The following is a 21,449-nucleotide window of genomic DNA, read 5'->3' on the forward strand; positions in this document are numbered from 1 at the left end:
AAGTTTTGGTTAAGGAACCAGTGCCAACAGGTCAGAAACAGCTGGAGAAAAGATCAGGGCATGGAAGGCTCGGGTCAGCATGTTCAGAATGAACCACAGGAAGCAATGACAGATGTAAACATAAGAGGCAGAGTGGGGAGGTGAAAAGGACTAACACGCAGGCGACTGGAGTCCTAAAAGAAGAGCACGGAGCAAAAGGCACTGGTTTCTCAAAACTAAATAAAGTAGTGAATAAGCTCATTTAAAAAATATTACAGGGCCACTGAGATGGCACAGTGGGTAAAGGTTCTTGCCACCAAGCCTGACAACCTACATTTGATTCCCATGACCATGCGATGGAAGGAGAGAACCAACTCCTGCAGATTGTCCTGTGGCCTCACATGTACACCATGGCACAAGTGTACCCCCACACACATGCACATAAAATAAATAAATAAAATGTAAATAAATAAACATTTAAAATATTACAAAACGCAATCAAGATTTTAAAAGGAAAAGAAAAGATGGGGCTGAAGAGATGGCTCAGTGGTTAAGGGCAATTATTGCTCTCGCAGAGAATCTGAGTTCAATTTCCAGCACCCACATGACAGCTCACAACTACCTGTAACTCCAGCTCTAGGGAATCTGATGCCCTCTTGCCCTCTTCTGATCTCCTTGGGCACCCACACTCATGTGCACATACCCACACATAGACATATAATTTTTAAAATAATAATAAAAAGAAAAGAAAAAAGTAGTTTTGTCATATTCTCTTGAAAACCAAACACAGAAAGAGACCTTCAAAGCAGACAAGAAAAGCTTATTAAACCAGACTAACTTCAGACAGATCCACAGGAGGATGCACTATTAACTTTCCAGTCAAAACAACAGAGGCAGAGACAGAGAGAGTACTAGCACCTTGTGTGCGGACAGGGATGGTGCCACTGGAAGGAACCCTCTCACATACTGACATCAATGCACTCAAGCACTTTCTTTTTGGTAAACGAGCAGGAAATAGTAAAGCTGATTATTAGAATTCTTCATAACCCAGAAATTCCACTTCCGGCCTGATGCCCGACAGAGATGAACACTTGCATCTGAGCAGCAAAAGTGGATGCTAATGTGGCCCTAGCACAATGTCGCAGCATCCAAACACTAGAAACAGTCCTAGTAGCATTTGGTGGTACGACTGTACAACGGACCATTACATAGCAGAGACAAGGTTGAACTACTGCCATGAATAGGAACAATGGTTGAATCTCAAAAATGTGCAATTGAGTGAAAAAAGACACAAAAAGTACACACTTCATTATTCCATTTTTATAGTGCTTAAAAACAGGCCACTAGCATCAATAGTATTAGAGATCAAGGTAGAAGTTACCTTTGCAAGGAGAACGTCTGAGGGGGGAGCTTGTGGAACATGGCAACGTTATATTTCCTCATCTGGTGCCAGCTACAAGGAGTGGGCTCTGTGTGAGAATCTATCAAGCTAAATGCTTATGGTCTGCAATTCTCTATATGTGTGTTAGGTATTCACAAAAGCTAAAAAATTAACCAATAACTATCTACTGAGTCAGATCAAGGAAAGAGAGATAAGGCAAACTAGAACTATCCAGTGCCAGGAGTTAGTGTGGGAATGCTTGGCAAGTCCACAGCCATCAGAGACAATAAAAGTATGATCATTTTTATGACACAAATTTGAAATTAAGATGGTACAATTACTTTAAAAAAAATTTGTCACCAGGCATGGCGGTGCACACCTTTAATCCCAGCATTAGGGAGGCAGAGGCAGGCAGATCTCTGTGAGTTAAAGGCCAGCCTGGTCTACATAGTTAGTTCCTGGCCAGCTGGGGCTACAGGGAGACCCTGTTTCAAAAAAAAAGACAAAAAATATTTGTCAACCAGGAGGCTGGAGAAATGGATGCATCAATAAAAATGCTTTCTACACAATCAGGAAGATTGAATTTGATTCCCAACACCCATGTAAAAAGACAGGTACAGAGTTGCACACCTGTAATCCAAGCCCTAGGGAGGTGGAGACAGGCAAATCCCTGGAGCTTGCTAGCTAGTCAACCTAGCTGAATCAGTGAGCTCCAGGCTCAGTGAGAGATCCTGTCTCAAAAAAGGTGGAGAATGATTGAGGAAGTGGCCTCTACACATGTGCACACACACACACACCCTACACATGTTAATGATTATTATTGTTGTTATCCTGTCAACCCAAAGGAGGAGAAGAAACAGAAATCCTGTAGAGTTCTGTAGCCATTTAAAAACAAAAACAAAAACAAAAACTCAGGTGTCAGCAAGATGACTAGGTGGGTGGAGGCACTTGCTGCCAAGCCTGATCACCTGAGTTTGATCCCCAGGACCACATAGTGGAAGGAGAAAAGTGACTCCCACAAACTGTTCTCTGACCTCCACACATTCACCGTGACACATGTGTGCCCAAACACATCTGCACACATATAAAACATAAAACGTTTTAGGATAATAAAAAATAAAAACCAAATCAGTAATCAAATATCTTTACAGAGATGCGCGCATTCACACACACACACACACACACACACACACACAACACCTCTAGTATCAGATTCAAGGGGGTTATGGTTATTGTCTTAATGCCTTCATTGTACTGTAGCCTGAACTGAAAGCCAGAGCTCCTCTCACCAGAAAACGGACACGGTGCAGAGTCTCACCATTTCAGGGGGAGGCCAGCTGCTCAAACTCACCCCCACACATCACAAGGCAATGATGCCTAACCATCTGAAACAAAGACAGACCAATCACCTCATTCTCCAGCAGCCTCCTCTATCATCTCATACCCTTTTCTCTCATTATTATGTGTATCATGTGTGTATGATGTGTGCATAGATGCACATGCCACGGTACAGTTCTCTTTTACACTTTTACATGGGTTCCAGGGATGGAACTCAGTCTCCAGGTTTGCATAACAAGCACCTTTACCTGCTCAGCCATCTTGATGGCCCTTTCTCTTATTGTTTTTACAAGAATTCTCTCTCTTTTTTTTTATAGGAAATGATCCTTTCCCCCAAGAAAAAGAAGGGAAGAGAGACGACATAGTATGCCATTATGGACATGTCTAGATAGCACCTTGTGAGTTTAAGTTCAGTGAAATGTCTGCGGGGTTGCTGCCCACTGGCAGCTGACAATTTCCTACTTCAGTTTGGAAACTCATGGATGACAAAGTGACTGAGAGACCCTTCTGAGAAGCTGTAGTGGCTTGAGTGAGAAATGTTCTCAATAGGCTCATGTATTTAAACACTTGGTCCCCAGGTGGTGGTGGTGTTTGGGGAGGTTATGGAACCTTGCTATAGGAAGTGTCATTGGGTGGGTTTTGAGGGTTTATAGTCTTATCCCATTTCCTGTTCATTCTCTCCCATTTCCTGTTCATTCATTCTCTCTCTCTCTCTCTCTCTCTCTCTCTCTCTCTCTCTCTCTTTTCTCTTTCTCCTTCCTGTATGTGGATGAAAATGTGATCAGCCAGCATCCTGCTCCTCCAGCCATGCTGACCCCAACTGTTGCCATGCCTCTGGAACCATAAGCCAAAATAAATTGTCTCTTCCTCAAGTTGTTTTTATCACAGCCACAGAAAAGTAATTAGTCCAGTTGTCAACCCAACCATCAGAGGCACAGGACAGCGAGGCTGACTTACAAAGATGCTGTATATGACCATGGTGCGGTACCGCTCCTGAACATCCTTGTATCTCAGCTCCATGACTAAAGATTTGGTTCTAATTTCTGCGATTGTCGCAAGAACAAACTTTAGATCTTCAAGGGTGTTGGGGCTCTTCTTAAGATTTTTGGCCAGGTGCTGTGAAATAATTCAATAAAGAGAGACAAATGAAGACCACCTTTGTGAAGAGTTGGGGGGTTTGCTCTGGTTTTGGTGCAGGGAATGTGTGCTGGCTAATTTAACTGTCAACTTGACGCAGCCTAGAATCACCTGGGAGTAGAGTCTTAATGGAGAATAATCTAGATCAGGTTGGCCTGTGGGCCTGTCTCTGGAGGATTGTCTTGATTGTTCACAGATGTGGAAAGACTCAGCTCATTGTGGGTGGCACCATTCCCTGGGCAAAGGGCCCTGAGCTGTATAAGGGAAGAGAAAGCTAGCTGAGGGCAAGCAGAAGAGGAGGGTGGGAAGAGAGAGCTTCAGCGGGACCCTTTAATCTCTCTCTTCATGACAGTGAATGTCATGTGACTGCTGGAGCTCCAGCCTTTACTTCCCCTCAGTGATGGACTGCAATCTGGAACTGTAAGCTGAACAAGCCCTTTCTCCCCAAAGTCACTCTTTGTCAGAATGTTTTTTAATTACTTATTTTTATTTTATGTGTATGAGTGCCTTGCCTTGCCTGCATGTATGTAAGGGCACCCATGTCATGCAATGCCCACAGAGACCAGAAGAGGGCACTGGATTCCCTGGAACTGAAGATTCAGATGGTTGTTAGCCACCATGTGGGTTCTGGGAATCGAACCCAGGTCCTCTGCAAGAACAGCCAGTGCTCTTAACCACTGAGCCATCTCTCCAAAACTTTGCCAGGATATTTTATCACCGCAACAGAAATGGATGTGTGGAACCCAGGGCCCTGCCTGGCATGTGTGAGGCAAGCACCCTACAATCCCCCATTGAAGATTAGTCTTAAATTAGCGGGGTCCTGGGGTACCTCGATCTCATCCCGGAGGCTGAAGAGCTCCTCTTTGGCCGACTCGTTGAGGAGTTTCCCCAGCGAGATCACCCAGGACTTGGCCTTTTCCTGCACAGCGCTGGCCAGCGGCCCGAGCTGCAGCCGGATGCAGTGCTCGTCCTTGACCAGCGGGTGGCGCATCACGTCGGCCGCGATCTTGGAGTAGAACTGCAGCTTCTCGTCGTAGGCCACGCAGGGCGGCTTCTTGGCCGCGAACTTCTCCATGACAAAGGACTTGTCCAGCTTCCAGAGGGGCCGGTAGCGCTTCCACTTCTGCAGGTACTTCATGAGGTTGACTAGGAGCCTGTGGATGTTCTGGGGGATCATGACGGCTTGGTCCATGATCTGGGGGTTCAGGGAGATGTCGTTGTAGAAGCTGATGATCACGATCTCTTCCTCCTCACCCTTCTGAGGTGGGCATTCGATACAGCTGCCGTTCATCCAGCGGACAAAGTGCTGGTGGGACAAGAACAGGGTGGGAGGGGAGAGCGGAAGCACCACAACCTCTGGTGCTTGCAGTGCCCCCGGGAGTCCTGCCAGCCATGGGAAATCACTTCACGGGTTTTGTTTGGGACAGAGTCTCATGCTGTAGCCCAGGCTTGAACTCATGATCCTCCTGCCTCAGCTTCCTTGCTAGTAGAATTACATGTATGAGCGCTCTCCTCTCTCTCTCTCTCTCTCTCTCTCTCTCTCTCTCTCTGATCTTTTTGAGACAGGGTCTCCATTTAGTCCCAGTCTGCCTGGCACTTGCTATGTAGTCAGACTGGCCTCAGTCTCACAGAGAGCCTCCCAAGTGCTGGGACTAAAGGCCCATGCCACCGTGCCCAGCTCAGAGGTCTCTCTTGATGTAGCCCTTTTCCATTCATTGAACTAGGTACTCAGTAGATCCACTCAGAATGAAAATCTCTGTCCTCTTCTGGGATGGTTTCCTGTTGCATTATAGACATATTTCTCTCCCCTCTCATCGTATGTTCTTTTTCTGGCCTCCTTTTTGTTGGATATTGGACATTTTGCTCTGATCTTTTAATTCACTTACCCCTTTCATATGTATATGAGTGTTTGCCTGCATGTGTGTAAGCACACCTATGTTGTGCAGTGCCCAAGGGAAACCAGAAGAAAGTGCCAGATCCCTTGGAACTGGAGTTACAGACAGTTGTTAGCTACCATGTGGGTGCTGGGAACCAAACCCTGGTTCTCCGTAAAGAGCAGCCAGTTAAGCAGCTCTTAACCCCTGAGCCATCTCTCCAATCCCCACTTACCTCTTTAAATTCCTTGTTCTACTTTCCAGTTTTTCTTTTGGTTTGTCTTTAAAATTGTATAGTAAATAATGAATTTACAATATTTGAATTTTTTATTGCCTGGGTTTTTTCGTTGGTTGGTTTTGATTTGCATTTTGTGTGTGTATATGTATTGTGCATGTATGTGATATGTGAGGTTCACATGTATGGAGGCACATGGAGACCAGAAGCAGGTGTCAGGTGTCCTCCTCTCTACCTTGTTCCTTTGGGGCAGGGTCTCTCCCTGAACCTGGAGCTCCAGTTTTCAGCAAGACTGGCAGCTAATAATCCCACTCATCCTCCTGTCTTTGCCCCCTCAGTGCTGGTGTTACAGGCATGCACAGGAACACTCCCAGCTTTTACATGCATGCTGGGATCCAAACTCCAGTCCTCACAATTGCCCAGCAAGCAGTCTTAACTGCTAGACTATCTTTCTAGTCTCTTATTAAAATTAATTGATTAATTAATTAATTAGTCTGTTTATTTATGACAGAGTCTCACTGTGTTGCTCAGGTAGGCCTTAAACTCAAGATCCTCCTGTCTCATCCTCCTAAGTAGCTGGGATTATAAGCCTGAACTTATACTGAACACCCTTAATGGATTAGAAACATCACTGTGATAGAGTTTAGGTGAGTGGTGGCTGCTCCTGATGGAGTAGCATGGAATGAGAGAAAGGGGCAGAGCTGAGCATGTGGCTCAATTGGTAGAGTGTTTGTCTACCAGGTACAAAGCCCTGGGTTCTGTCCCCAGCACAAAATTGGGTATGGTGGCACACACCTGTGATCCCAGCACTAAGAGGTGGAGAGAGAAGGATCAGAGATTCAGCATCATCCTCGGCTACACTGAGAGTTTGAGGTCAACCAGGGTTACCAAATAGAAATGAATTTTTTAAAAGAGAGGAAAACAAGGAGCCAAGATCAGGCTGTGGGACCACACCCAGGTTTCATGGCTTCACACAGGTCAGAGGCAGGAAGAGAAAGATCAAAACTAAGCCAGTGTCTGCTGGAGCCTCTGGAACTGTGTTCACACATGGGCAGGGTGGGCAGGCCTGGCAAGCAGATGCTCCTTGTTACTTTGGTGACCCCCACATTTTCTTGGTGACCCCATGTTGCCTTAGTGGCCCCCAGATTGCCTTAGGAACCTCCATGTTACCTTGGTGATCTCCACACAATTGCGAGTACAGTGGACACACATCTTATCGATCTCATTCACATTAGGATGGAGAATGATCTCGGGAGCTGTCAGACTGGTTTCCGTTTGGAATAGAGGGACGTGTCCAAGGATCAGCGAGTTGAAAGCCTGTAGATTCCTAAGTGGATGAGTGAAAAGACACAGGACTCAGGGGATAAAATATACCAACAACTGAGTTCAAGGTCAATGGGGGGGAAGCCTATTACAGGCCACAGACTTGTAAGGCACAGTGGGGAAGAGTTGCCACATATTCCCTTTATCTACATTTATACACATAGCCCATTTTTGCTATTGGTGGGAAATAATGATGACCAACCACCAAAAACCATCCCCAGCAGCTCTTCCACTGCCTTCTGAGAACACTTTCTGCTCTGGGTCTCCCATGGAGATTGCACCACAGGTGCCTCTCTTCTTCTCAGCAGGAATGGAGAAGTTCCAGGACAGGAGCCTTGTCTATGACCAGGACCTATCCCAGGCCCCAGCACATGGCCAGCTTAGATGGATGGATGGATGGATGGATGGATGGATGGATGGATGGATGGATGGGAAGGTAGATGAGTACATTGATGGATGGAAAGATGGACAGATGGAGAGATGGATGGATGCATGCACGAGTGGGCAGGTAGATGGATGAAGTTATGAGTGGATGGAGAGATGAATGAATGGATGGATGAATGAATGGGCATGGAAGGATGGATGAAAGCAAAGATGGATATATGGATAGATGGATGGATGAGTGATGGATGGACAGATGAACAAATGGGTAGGTGGATGCATGGAAGGAGAGATAGATGGAGAGACAGATGGAGAGATGAGTGGATGGTTGGAAAGATGGCTGGATAGAAGGGTGAAGAGATAGATGCATGCATGAATGGATATATGAATAGATAGATGGATAGATGGATGGAAGATGTGTGGTCACCAGGGGGCAGCCACAGAACCTGAATGGATTATCATGGAACTGAAAAAAAAAAAAAAAAAACCAGGGGACTCGTGTGATTTCTTCACTTTTATTTTTTCACACACATGAGTGCCAAAAGCACAGGCAACTCTGCTTTTATACTCCTACTCATTGGAGCTACAGCTGAATGTTTACAGTACAGTGAGTAATGATATAGAATACAGCAGTTCAGTAAAACTTTAGCAAGATAGCATTATCTCCATAGTATGCCTTCCTGGGAGAACAAAGTGTCTCCTGAGGAACTAAGGGAGTACCGGCATTCCAGAGATGACTCCCCAGCAAACATTCTTGCATAAACTTTCTCATGAGATAAGACAAGGATCTCCAGGCATACATGCCCAAGATTCAGCTAAATTTACCAAGCCTATTTTTAAACTCATAAGAACACTACTTCACAGTCCCTTCTCTGTGGATGCATGTGGATAGGTGGATGCATGGATGGACAGATGAATAGATGGATATGTGGGTGGGTGGCTGCATGGACACATGGACAGATGGATGAAGAGATGGATGGATGGATGGATGGATGGATGGATGGATGGATGGAAAGATGGAGAGATGGAGAGATGGGTTGATGGGTGGACAGATCATATGGATAGTGAGATGTATGAATGGATAGATGGATGGATATATTAAGGGAAAATACAGAATATATGCTGGTTAATTTTTGTCAGCTTGACACAAACTAGACACCTGGAAGAGGGAAACTTCAATTGAGAAATTTCTTCCATCAGATTGGCTTATGATGGAGGAATGGCACATGTCTGTGGGGCATTTTAATTGCTAATCAATGTAGGAAGGCCCAGCCCACTGTGGATACATGGGCCGTATAACAAAGCAGCTGAGCACCCAGGGAAAAGCAAGCCATAGCAGCGTTCCTCTGTGGTCTCTGCTTCAGTTCCTGCCTCCGGGTTCCTGCCTTGAGTTCCTGCTCTGCCTTCCCTCAAAGGACAGTGAAATGTAAGAGAAAATTAACCCTTTCCTCCCTAAGTTCATTTTGGTCAGTGTTTTATCACAGCAACAGAAAGAATTAGAACAGCACATTAGGCAAACACTATTGGAAGTAGATCCATAAGGAGCCTCTTTGGAAGTCCAGTTAGAGGCAATAAGAAAGCAAAAATTGGGGCTGGAGAGATGGCTCAGCAGTTAAGAACACTGACTGTTCTTGCCGAAGACCGGGGTTTGAATCCCAGCACCCACATGGCAGCTAACAACTGTCCATAACTCCAGTCCCAGGGGAGCCAACAGCCTCTTCTGTCTTCCGTGGGCATTGCACAATACGGGTGCACTTACCTACATGCAGGCATAACACTGATACACATAAAATAAAAATAATAAATAAAATTTTTTTAAAAAAAGAAAAAATTATTTACTTAAAGAATCCATTCAAGTAAGTTTGTCACATAGGGTCCAAGAACAAAAGACCAAAGATCTTTATTGTATTTATTAATGTAGTATTTTGGCAGCTCATAAGGATAACTCAACTGCAGTAAAAGATCAAAATAGGGTAAAATAAGAAAGGAAGAAGATGTTAATCAAAGACACTCTGGGGAATGAAACTGGAGTCAGACTGCACAAGTTCAAATACCAGCTTTCCCTCTTCTTCACCGAGTGGCAAGCCACTTCATCTCCCAACCGTCTGTGCTGTCATCTGTAAAGTGGGGCTAAGCAAGGTGCAGAGCAAACTTTCCTCCTGTTAGCTTTCAGAACATCTGTGTTTGGAGTCAACAATGAGACTGAAAACACAAATACCAACCCCTGTGTACCAGCTGCGTTCAGACTACAAAATTGATTCTGAGCTTCCTACAAGGCAAGGAAAGAAAGGAAGGCTACAAAATTACCAGTTCATAGTGTCTATACTATTAAAAAATAAACTCAGGGACTGAAAAGATGGCTCAGCAGTTAAGAGCACTGGCTGCTTTTCTAGAGGACCCAGGTTCAGTTCCCAGCACTCACATGGTGGCTAACAACTATTCTAAACTCCAGTTCCAGGGGATTCAAGACCCTCTTCTGACCTCTGAAGACATTATACAACATGGATGCACTACCTATATGCAGGCAAAACACTTATACACATAAAATAAGAATGAATACATTAAAAAAGTAATAATAAATTCACTGAGCTGGGTGGCACAGGCCTGTAATTCCAGATACTCAGGAGACTGCAGCAGGAGGACTATAAGTTCCAGCCGTACGTGGACTACAGAATGAATTCAAGGCCAACCTGGGCATCTTAATAAGACCCTGTCTCAATAAATAAACAAATAAATGAGAAAAAAACTTTTCCAGGAAGCAAAATCAAGTAGAAAATTATAGAAACTTCCCCTGGAGTTCCTCATAAAGACGACATTGTCTCCCCAGAAACATTGCATACCGGTGTTCATTCTGGGCTATTTACAAGAGCCAAGATCAGCCTAGATGCCAATCAGCAGATGAATGGATAAATAAGACCTGGTATATACACACATGCTTTATACAAGCATGAAGAGGAATAAAATCATGCCATTTTCAGGAAAAAATGGATGCAACCAGAGGACGTCATGTTAAGTGAAATAAGGCAGGCTCCGAAAGACAGACATCATGTGTTTTCATTTATATGTGGAATCTAGATTTAAATGTGTGTATGTGACATGCAAAGAAGAAAGTACTCATTGAAGGAAGAAGGGGACTAGTAGGAGGGAAGGGGGACTGAGCAAAGTGCAAAGTCTATGTGTGTGAGGTGTCACAGTGAGACTGTCACTTAGCATGCTAATTTAAAAGTATTTTAAAGTTTAAGAAAAAAAAAAGGACATTGTGTAATGCAGCTGTGCCACCTTTAACAGCACAGACTTGGGAGTCAAGGACACCTTTCATGACTGGCTTCTTAGAATGCCCCTGAGCTGTATAGCACAGTGACACAGTCCCAGTGTACAGCTCCTAGCTGGCCTGGCTATGCTGCTAGGCTGTGGGACCCACAGGGAACAGCAGCCACCTGTTGGGCCATGGTATGCCACCAGAACTGAGTATGCAGTGACTGTTCCAGCCAATGATTGACGGCACCCAGGGAAAGAGGGCTGCATCATGAGTTCTCTGAGTAGACACACATCCTCTCAACAGAAGCAAAGGCTCTGCTGGGACTGTCTGCTGCCGGGTGCACACAAGCACCCTGTCTTCCAGAAGCAGTGGGACACATAGCTATCTTTGTATAAGCTGAGAGCCTCATGGAAACCGGGGCCCATCTGGAGGGTCACCCCTCTTTGCTGTGAGCAGCCTCCCCAGTCAGCAGCCACCTGCGACTTAGAGCATGGCTCACAGTCAATCTACATCCCACATCTAACCATGCACAGGGCAGATGCACTTACTTCAGAATGAGTTTCCCCAGGATGTCATAGATTCTGCCTTCCCAGTACTCATAGTAGGAGGCCAGCTTGGGAGCCTTGCCTGTGTTGGTGTGTACCACTAGGCCCTCTACCTTGGTTAGCAGAGGCCCAATGGCCATGTACCACTGGACCATGTGGTCCACATCCTTGGTCCTCTCTCGCTCAATGTGCTCAAAGAATTCCTTCACTCCTGCAGAGAAAGACACAAGTTATACATGGAAGCCCATAGAATGAGAGTACTTGAAGAGCTGGCAAAATGGTTCATCCAGGTAGAGGCCCTTGCCACCAAGCCTCACATCCCAAGTTCAATCCCCAGGACCCACATGATAGAAAGGAGAGAACTGACTCACACAAGTTGTCCTCTGACCTTTACCTGTGTGCTATGGCACACATGAACTGACACACATGCACAAAAAATAGATAGATAAATGTAGGAAGATTTAAAAAAAACTATAAAGAAAAATTACTTCATGCTGGTAGAGAGAGACACAAGCTACACATCCCAATGGGACACAGAAGAAGTCATCCACGCAGCAGGTCACAGTCACACAAAGAAGCTCTAGCCCAACCAGTGTGGAAAGTGAGTCAATGCCAGAGCCAAGGCACCCCACACAAAAGGCATTTGGCATTAGGGAGGGTGCCTTGTAGTGCTGGCACCAGGCACAGCTGGTGGCTGTTGGGCATTGGGCAACAATGCTTTCCTTGAATCCTTTGGTGACAAATTTTGAACTTCTTACTGACTAGTTTAAGAATACTTAAAATACCTCATGTGAAAAAATAAATGTGGGCTCACAAGATAGAATTTACTCAATTGTTACAAAGTTACAGGACTTAGTGTAGTGGTGCACACTTGCAATGGCATCACTTGAAGGCTGAAGCAAGAGAAAGGGAGTTCAGTGCCAGCCTGGGAGATGTAGGGAGACCCTGTCTTACAGAAAACTGAATCATTGACAAAAGTATTTCAAAGTTACTGATAGAAACTTATTTTCACAAACTCAAGAGTTTATAGATCTGGACTGGGCTGGGTGACAGAGTACTTGGCTAACATGTGTAAGGCCTTGGGGTCAATCCCAGCACTGAAAAAAGAAATGACAACAACCTGTGAAACCATATGGCAGAAGGTGACACCACCAGAGCCCTTCTAGTCAACAACTGGGTGGTTAGAATGGTGCATGCTGGGAACTCAGAAACTCATGGCATTTCATGGCTGAGAAGCAAGAAGCTTGGCCTACCTGGGAGCCCATCCTTGCCTTTAGGGACTGGGTATTTAAACAGGTTGATCGACTCGATTAGCGTGAGCCTGGAGGCAATGTCCTCTGCATTCTTATGAATCTGGTGAACCAGAGACTCGAACTTGCCAATGGCCTGTTTGCACCGAGTGATATAATCCGCAATTCCTTGAGGGAGAAAGAGGCTGGGCTCCAGCTGCCGTCCCCATCCCTCCTGTAGATGCCTATAATGTCAGCCCAAGGACCTGCTCCATGAGCCAAGCAGTGGCACAGGAGTCACTCAACCCTGGGAGGCCTGGGACAAAGAGGCCCAGCCCAGAATCCAAACTTAGCAGTGATGGATTTTCTCCATCCACAGAAGTGTGTGTGTGTGTGTGTGTGTGTGTGTGTGTGTGTGTGTATGTACATGCATGTATGTGTGTGTGTGCTTGTATATGCATATGTGTATGCATGTATGCGTGTATATGTGTTTACATGTGCATATTCATGTTGCATATATGTGTGTATGTAGGTTTATGTGTGTGCATATGTGTGTGTTTATGTATATGTGAGGCTATGTGATATGTGTTTTTGTATGTACCTACGTTGTGTCCGTGTGTGCATGTGTGTTGATGTGTGCATGTATGAATGTGTTCATGCATGTTTGTGTGTTTGTGTGCTTATGTATGTGTGTATGTGTGGTTTGTATTCATATCTTATAATGTTTTGTTGTGGCAAAAAGGGACCATTACATAAGACCTCTCTAGGGGCTAGAGAGGTACTTCAGTGGGTCAGAGCACTTGCTTTACAAGCATAAGGACCTGAGTTCAAATCCTCAGCACCCACATAAAAAGCTGGGCAAGTCTGTGCATGCCTGAAATCCCATCATTGGATGACAGAGATTGGCCAATCCTGAGCTCAGACAGCCTGGCCAAAATGGTGAGTTTCTTGTTCAGTGAGAGAGCCTGTCTCAATAATGTAGCCAGCAATAGAGAAAGGCACCCAACATCTTCCTCTGGCCTCCACATGTGTGTGCACAGGTGTGCATACCTGTATTCTCACATGCATACACCCCACCACATACATATAAACACACACAGGATCTCTCTGTATTCATTTTTAAAAATTTTGTGTGCATGTAAGTGCACTGGTGTCATGTAATGCCCACAGAGGTCAGAAGAAGGGATAGAATTCCCTGAAGCTGAAGTTATGGTTGTTAGCCACCATGTGGGTGCTGGGAACCAAACCTGGGTCCTCTGCAAGGGCACCCAGTACTCTTGAGCACTGAGTCCTCTCCCCAGACCCTCTGTATTCATTCTTACAACTGCCAGTGAGTCTCTAATTCTCTCCAAATTAGATTTTTAATTTTTAAAAAAATAAAAGTCATTTTATTCTTGGAGGTGGGAAGTTGGCATCATGTCAAAACATTCCAGAGAAATCCTGGGGAGCCAGTCTATAGGTCACAAGGCATGCTTATTAAACCCCAGAAGTTACTTTGTTAGTGATGATAACAATCATCAGATGAGAATCTCACTGAAAGAGACTGAGGATTAATTCTAAACTGAAACAGTAGTTGGAAACTTGAGATCTACCTTTTGACAACTCATTGCTAAATTAAACTAAATTTCAGGGGGGAGCAAAAAGTATATTTCAACTAAAGCAGCCTGAAAAAAAAATGTCTATTCCTCCTAAAGTGCAAAAGATGACAAGGAGGGGCCATCAAGATAGCTCAGCAGTTAAGGGAGCTTGCTGCTGAGCTCACAACCTCTGTTCCATCCCCGGGATCCACATGGTGGAAGAAGAGAACCAACTCCCACAAGTTGTCCTCTGACCTCCATACACATCTCATGGCACACATAAACACATAAACAAACAAACAAATAAATAAATAAACATAAAAATACATAAATAAATTTTTAAATTTTAAGTGACAAGGAGCCAGGCTATTACCTAGCGAGTTCCAGTTTAGTCTCTTGTATCCAGACCTGAACACCCTGAGCAGCTCCTGGGAATGATCATCAAGCAGCACGGTCTCTGCCTCATTCAGCGTGCTGACAAGCAAGTTGTAGTGGTCCAGCATGCGCTGGATGCCGTCCATGTACCTGAGGACCCAGCACAGGGGACAGCAAGTGACACAGGCAGGACATGAAGCTTGTACAGAGCTTAGGAACCTCGGTGGCACATTCCCAAAGACCTGACCCACCATTACTTTTGATCAGGACATGTGCAGAGGGTGGGAGTAAGGCTCAGGACCAGAGGGCCTGCCCTGCATGTTTGAGGATCTCCAGCACCGAGGACATGAATGTCGTATGCATCATCAGCAATGGCTCATGCTCTGTGGCTGAGTAAGTCAAAACCTGAACCGTCTATTATTTTAACTCCTGATGTCAGTGTTGGTAGTAATACACCACAGAAATGAAAGCTTTGCATAGACAGACTCTCGGAGAGTGGGAATCACTGTCTGCAGTTGTGTACCCTCTGCTAAGACCACCAGGCTGTAATGGATACCTCCGAACCCACAGTCACACAGTCAGCCTTTGTTAATCTAAGTGGGTCACCAAACAAATGATCAGTCATAAACATGTGAGAGAGACTTGTCAGGAGGGAAGAGGGGGACAGAGATGAGATGGAGGTGGGTGATAAGAGGGGTCAGGTCTGCAAAGAATACATATATGAAGTTGTAAAAATAATTTTTTTAAAAAAGAAACAGGAGCATTGAGTGGAGGAATCCACCATCATTTTAGGGGGCTGCTGAGGAAATGGCTCGCTTGGTAACGTGCTTGTTTTGCAAGCATTGAGGATCTGAGTTTGACCCCTAAGCACCGATGTAAAAAGCTGAGCATAGTAGGTGTCATGTACCTGTAACCCAGTGTTGAGGAGACAGAGACAGGCTGATCCCTGGGGCTCACTGGCTAGCCAGCCTAGCTGAACCAACAAGCTACAGGCCAGTGAGAGACCCCACCTCAAAAAAGAAGGTGGGCAGCGACTGAGGACAACACTCAGGGTTGACATCTGGCCCTACATGCACATGCACCCCACACACACACATGAAAAATAGTGTGCCAAGAGACTCCGAAAGCAAAGCAGCCCCTCTGATTTAGCAAGGTCTTTCACCTGAGGAATCTGTCTTCCTGGAGGGCCACATTCCTCGCCAGCTCAGGGACAGTGAACCCCAGATGTTCCAAGTACTTGGTCTCATTAATAATCTCTCTGAGAACAGGGGAGAAGTTGATGACAAACACGGCCCCCCGATCCAGAGACGGCCCCTCCTCTGCTGTGGTAGAAGTCTGTGGAAGAGATGTTTCAGTGTGGGAAGGGCCGGCCACCATTGCTCACGCAGCCTGCTAAACATGAACTTAAAAAGGATCAGTGCCAGTCCTTTCCCCAACAAATGGGCACAGGCTGGCATTAGCTAGATCACACATTTTGTTTGGTAAACAGTTTTTTAAAAATATTTTATTATTTGTGGGGCTAGAGAGATGACTCAGCAGTTAAGAACACTGAATGTTCTTGCAGAGGACTCAGGTTCGAATCTCAGCACCCACATGGCAGCTAACAACTGTCTGTAACTCCAGTTCCAGGGAATCCAACAGCCTCTTCTGACCTCTGTGGGCACTGCCTTCATGTAGGTAAGGGCACCCGTGTCATGCAGTGCCCACGGAGGTCAGAAGAGGACCTCTGCAAGAGCAGCCAATGCTCTTAACTGCTGAGCCATCTCTCCAGCCCCGTGAGCAGAGTTTTTAAAGGATTCAGTTTCAGGCTGGGGAGATGGCTCAGTAGGTAGTGTTTGCTCTTTGAGCATGAGGACCTGAGTTCAGATTGTCAGCACCCTGTAAAAAATCAGACATGTGTGAACACATGCATACACTACACACACACACACCACAAACAACACATTCATAACCTAGACAGAAGGATCCTGGGAGTTGCCTGGCCAGCCCACTTAGCTAAATTCATGAGCTCCTGGATCAGTAAGAGACTCCACTTCAAAAACTAAGGTGGAGAATGGTTGAGGAAGACACCTGATGTCAACCTGTGGCTTCTGCGTGGGCGCACATGCGCGTGTACACACACACACACACCTATTTAGCTACCAATTGTCGAAAATTAGGCAATATCACATAAAAGTAGAGATTCCTGGCTTCTCTTTGAAAACAGAAAATTTGAATCACATTGGCAAGCACAGGCTAGAATTGGGCAGCCCTGGGGAGGGGCCCTGAGCACCCCAATCCCCCAGCTACATGGAGCCCTCTGCCCTTAGGGTGGCAGAAATACCCACTAAGAACTTCAGGAACTGCAGACATAACTCTACTAGGTCAAAAGCAGACCCTGACCTCATGAGTGTTGCCCATGTGCCAGGCCCTGGGCCAGAAAGGGAAAGATGGGACACAGGCAAGGTTAAAAACTGTCACCTGGGGCTGGAGATATGGCTCAGCAGTTAAGAACACTGGTTGTTCTTGCAGAAGACCCAGGTTTGAATCCCAGCACCCACATGGCAGCTAACAACTGTCTGAAACTCCAGTTCCAGGGGATCCAACAGCCTCTTCTGTCCTCTGCAGGCACTGCACGACACAGGTGCACTTACCTACACACAGGCAATACACACATACACGTTAAAAAAAAAAAAAAAACACCTGTCATCTGTGGGCTGTCATGATGGCTCAGCAGGGAAAGGTGCCTGCTGCCAACCTGAATTCAATCCAGGAACCCACATGGTGGAAGGAGAAAACCAGCTCCCAGAAGTTGTTCTCTGACCTCCACACTCACACTGTGGCATGTGGGCCCATACACATATACTCACACATACAGACACAAATAAACATAAAAGCTATCACCTGTGACTCACAGATGATACCCCTAGCCCTTCACACATTTATGTCATCGAGCCCACTCATTTTACTTCTTTTAACGTGTGTGCACATATATGCACATGTGTGCAGTGCATGTGTGTGCAATGCATGTGTGTGCAGATGTAAGTATATAGGTGTAGGTGATGTACGTGTATGTAGGTGCATGTGGGTGGGAGCACATGGGTGCATGTGGGGATAACTTCATCATTCCTTGAGTGCTGTCTCCTTTTTCTTTTTTTCTTCTTTTTTAAAAGATTTATTTTCTTTAAAAAAAAGATTTATTTTCTTTTTATGTGTGTGCACATGTGTGTGCAGTTATGCGCAGGTGCCCTCAGATGGAGTTACAGGCAGTTGTGAGCCACTGGATGCTGGGGATCAAACTCAGATCCTCTGCAAAAGCAGCAAGTGCTCTTAAACACTGAGCCATTGCTCCAGCCCCACTTCCCTTTTTCTTTTGAGACAAAGTCTCTTGCTGACTTGGAACTCCCAGGGGGAGCACTTTACCAACTGAGCTTGGTTGCCAGTCCCTGGACTCATAAACAGAGAGACTGAGGCTGAACTGCTTGCCCACGGGGTCTCGTTGGGCTGCTGGTATTGGCCCACTCTCATCCACAGCCCTGTGCACCCTCCCCCAGAACATGGTGGTAGTGCCACCTTCTTTAGCTGCCATCCCTCGAGGTGAGGTCTCAGACACACCTTGGCGAGCAGGCTACTCTTCATGAGGTATGGGAGGTTCTGCTCTGTCATCTCCTTCCACTGCTCGTATTTTCGGTCCTCATAGTCCTTCATCGTCCTGCCCACCTCCAGGTATTTTTGCTTTACCTAGTTGAGAATTTGAGCAACTGTCACTTCGTCCCTGGAAATAGCACCTTCTCATCTCTGTACCTCTGTCTTTCTGGATCTGCCTATGCATTGGCTTTGTTTGACCTGAAAACCAGGCATGGTCTAACAGAGACCAGCAAACTACATTCTCTGGATGAGGAGAGAGGTGTGTCTGCCCCTCTATATTTGCTGTCTTGAGTCCACCTGGCAGTGCAGATTGTATGCCTTTCAAATACCTACAATATAAATGACATGTATCTTAAAGGAAAATGCTTGCCACCCTCTGCTCGGTCACATACAAAAAGCCACAGGCTGAGGGGGAGCAGACAGTGTCAAAAAGACAATGGTCATCAAAAAGACAATGGTCATAGGCTGGGCACATGGCTCAGTCCATAGGGTGCTCTCCTAGCATGCATGAAGCCCTGGGTTCATCCCCAGTACCACATAAGCCAGGTGTGGTGGCACACTCCTGTAATCCCAGCACTCAGATGGAAGTAGAAGGATCAGAAGTTCAAGATCATCCTCAGCTACATAGTGAGTTCGAAGTCATGGGCTACATGAGACCTTGTCTCCAAAAAAAAGATGGCGGTCATCCTCCAGAGCAGTTAAGTGCCTAAGAGGAGCTTCTATGTTCTGAGATCAAAAGAGAGAGACAGAAAGAGTTATTTTAGAGATGAGCCTAAGCCAAGGACTGCAGGAGATGCCTGTAGGTATGGGTCTGCTGCTGAGTCATTCTCTCCTGGAAACCAGTGAAGGCTTGGAAGTTGCTGGGAGCAGTCATACCTGTTGGCCACGGTCACTGTCCAGAAGCTCCTCAACCTCCTGGAACCTGAGGATGGTATGCTTAATCCTGTAGAACAGGGACCGCTCCCAGTAGATGGCGCCCGCCACAGGAGGGTGGTTCTTATACAGTGGCGGGTTGTCCAGGTTCTGCACAAAGATCTTATTGACAATGTCAATCTGAAAAGCAATCAAGCCAGGGAGAAGGACTAAGTGAAGAACTGAATCTTTAAAGGAATGTAAATCAGGGCTGGGTGCAGATTGGAGGTAGAGCACTTGGGTGTGCTGGTGCCTGGGTTGATCTACAGCACTGAAAAAGGGGAGTACAAAAAAAACTCTAAGATCTCTGGAATTCTATCTTTACTGTTGGCTTACTATTTACTACTTTTTTGTGTGGTCTTTTTGAGACGGGGTCTCCCTGTAGCCCCAGCTGGCCTGGAACTCACTATGTAGACCAGGCTGGCCTCAATCTCACAGAGACTGGTAATGCTCTCTCTATTATTTTTGGTTAAACACATGCAATGTTGCAAATCATGTGTATTATGACACCCACCCTGTATATATTGATTTAATTGAATGATTGGAGATTCATAAATCGGTTCTAGATATGCCCACTGTGCCCACTGGCTTATGTCATACATGTTAAAATAAGTATTTCCAGGCTGGACTGTAACTCAGTGGTAGAGCATTTGCCTAGCATGTGCTAGGCCCTAGGTTCCAGAGTCAATACAGAGAGGGAGGAAGAGAAGGATGAAGATGAGGAGGAAGAGGAGGAGGAAGAAAGAAACGGGTACATTTGTGTCCTTACCTGTGGTAAGCAGTACAGCCACCCACCACTAGCCCCAGAACCTATGAATGTTATATTCCACCAGGGAAAATGGCACTTGCAGATGAGATTATGGCACCATTTCACTTAACTTCAGTTTTCTTTTTAATTTTTGTTTATTTATTATTGTGTGTGCATGCTGGGGGGCACACTTGTCATGACATGTGTGTAGAGGTCAAAGGACAACTTTGTGGATTCACTTCTCTCTGGGGTTCTGGGGCTCAAACTCTGGTTAGCAGCCTTTGCAGCAAGCAAAGTCTGAGCCATCTCACCAGCCTATAGCTGATAGACAGATCCATCTGGGTTTTCAGGGCTGGTCCCCTGTGATTCCAAAGGTCTGTAAGGCAGCACAGACCTGGGGAGGCAAAGATGGAAAGGAAGGAGTTATGTGAAGATGGAAGGGCCAGGAACTGCCACAACCTGGTAGCACCAGGGCAATCATTCTCCCTGGCCAGTCCAAAAGGGAGCGAAGCCCTGTTGGCACCAGACTGCAGCTCAGGGAGGGAGCCCACCCTAGACCTCTGACCACCAGAGCTATGAGTTCCAAATCTATTGTTTGTCACTGAGTCTGTGGCAACTTGTTACAGCAGTGTGGGGGACTCCCACGTCAGGGAACTAGATCAGGCCTGTGTGTTACCCATTTGCTGACCCACCTTAAGCCAACCTAATTATTTTGTATGATCTAATATTTTTGTTGGTGGTGGTGGTAGTTTTTGGTTTTGTTTGTTTTGTTTCATTTTGTTTTTTGAGACAGGGCCTCCTGGAAGCCCCAACTGGCCTGCAACTTGCTATGTAAACCAGACTGACCTCAAGTCTCACAAGAGTGTCCCCTGCCTCTGCCACCTGAGTACTGGGATTAAAGGTATGGCATCACCACACCTGGCTCGACTTTTTTGAATGAGATTCAACATGATCGTTTTTTGTCTGTTTCTTCTACTAGATACTGATTTCCTGGTTTCCTTTTTTTTTAGACTAAAAAAATTATACATGTATATGCACTCATTGTGCATATGAATGCATATACAAATGGAGCCTAGAGATGTCATCCCTGGACAAGTGGCCCTAGGCTGTGTAAGAAAGGGAGCTGAGCAAGCCAGGAGAAGCAAGCCAGGAAGCAACGCTCCTCCATGGTCTCTGCTTCAGTTCCTGTCTTTAGATTCCTACCCTGAGTTCCTGCTCTGCCATCCCCCAGTGATGTGGTGTGGAAATGTAAGTCAAGTAAACCCTTTCCTTCCCAAGTTGGTTTTGGTAAGTGTTTTATCACAGAGAAATAACAGGAACAAGTTGCAGGTGCTCTTAATCACCAAGCATCCCTCCAGCCTGTTTCCTGCTCATCTCTATGTCTCATGCCCAGTACCATAACTTGGGCTATGTGGACACTGGATAGAGTTTTCTGAACTAGGAACACATACACACCTTAGATAAGGTTAGTCATGGTTACTGTTTCTTTCTCTCTCTCTCTCTCTCTCTCTCTCTCTCTCTCTCTCTCT

The 21,449-nt window shown here is 45.7% G+C and overlaps 1 protein-coding gene and 1 non-coding gene across 2 annotated transcripts in view; one reads left to right on the top strand and one right to left on the bottom strand.

The window, feature by feature from the left end:
- Positions 1-21,449, bottom strand: part of Dnah10 (dynein axonemal heavy chain 10) — a 149,456-nt gene that overhangs the window by 93,594 nt on the left and 34,413 nt on the right. The window contains exons 13-21 of the mRNA XM_008839272.3: positions 19,137-19,313; positions 18,228-18,353; positions 15,796-15,968; positions 14,632-14,783; positions 12,706-12,870; positions 11,456-11,663; positions 7,115-7,271; positions 4,665-5,141; positions 3,656-3,814 (exon numbers count right to left, since the gene is read on the bottom strand). Coding sequence (XP_008837494.1) covers positions 3,656-3,814; positions 4,665-5,141; positions 7,115-7,271; positions 11,456-11,663; positions 12,706-12,870; positions 14,632-14,783; positions 15,796-15,968; positions 18,228-18,353; positions 19,137-19,313 — 1,794 coding nt within the window. The remainder of the gene's footprint in view (positions 1-3,655; positions 3,815-4,664; positions 5,142-7,114; positions 7,272-11,455; positions 11,664-12,705; positions 12,871-14,631; positions 14,784-15,795; positions 15,969-18,227; positions 18,354-19,136; positions 19,314-21,449) is intronic.
- On the top strand, positions 14,173-14,253 carry LOC115071406. Its single transcript, XR_003850493.1, has one exon. It is a non-coding gene; the product is annotated as a small nucleolar RNA SNORD79 (small nucleolar RNA).

Source organism: Nannospalax galili, unplaced genomic scaffold (genome assembly GCF_000622305.1).
Source record: "Nannospalax galili isolate Female #2095 unplaced genomic scaffold, S.galili_v1.0 scaffold218, whole genome shotgun sequence".
NCBI lineage: Eukaryota > Metazoa > Chordata > Mammalia > Rodentia > Spalacidae > Nannospalax > Nannospalax galili.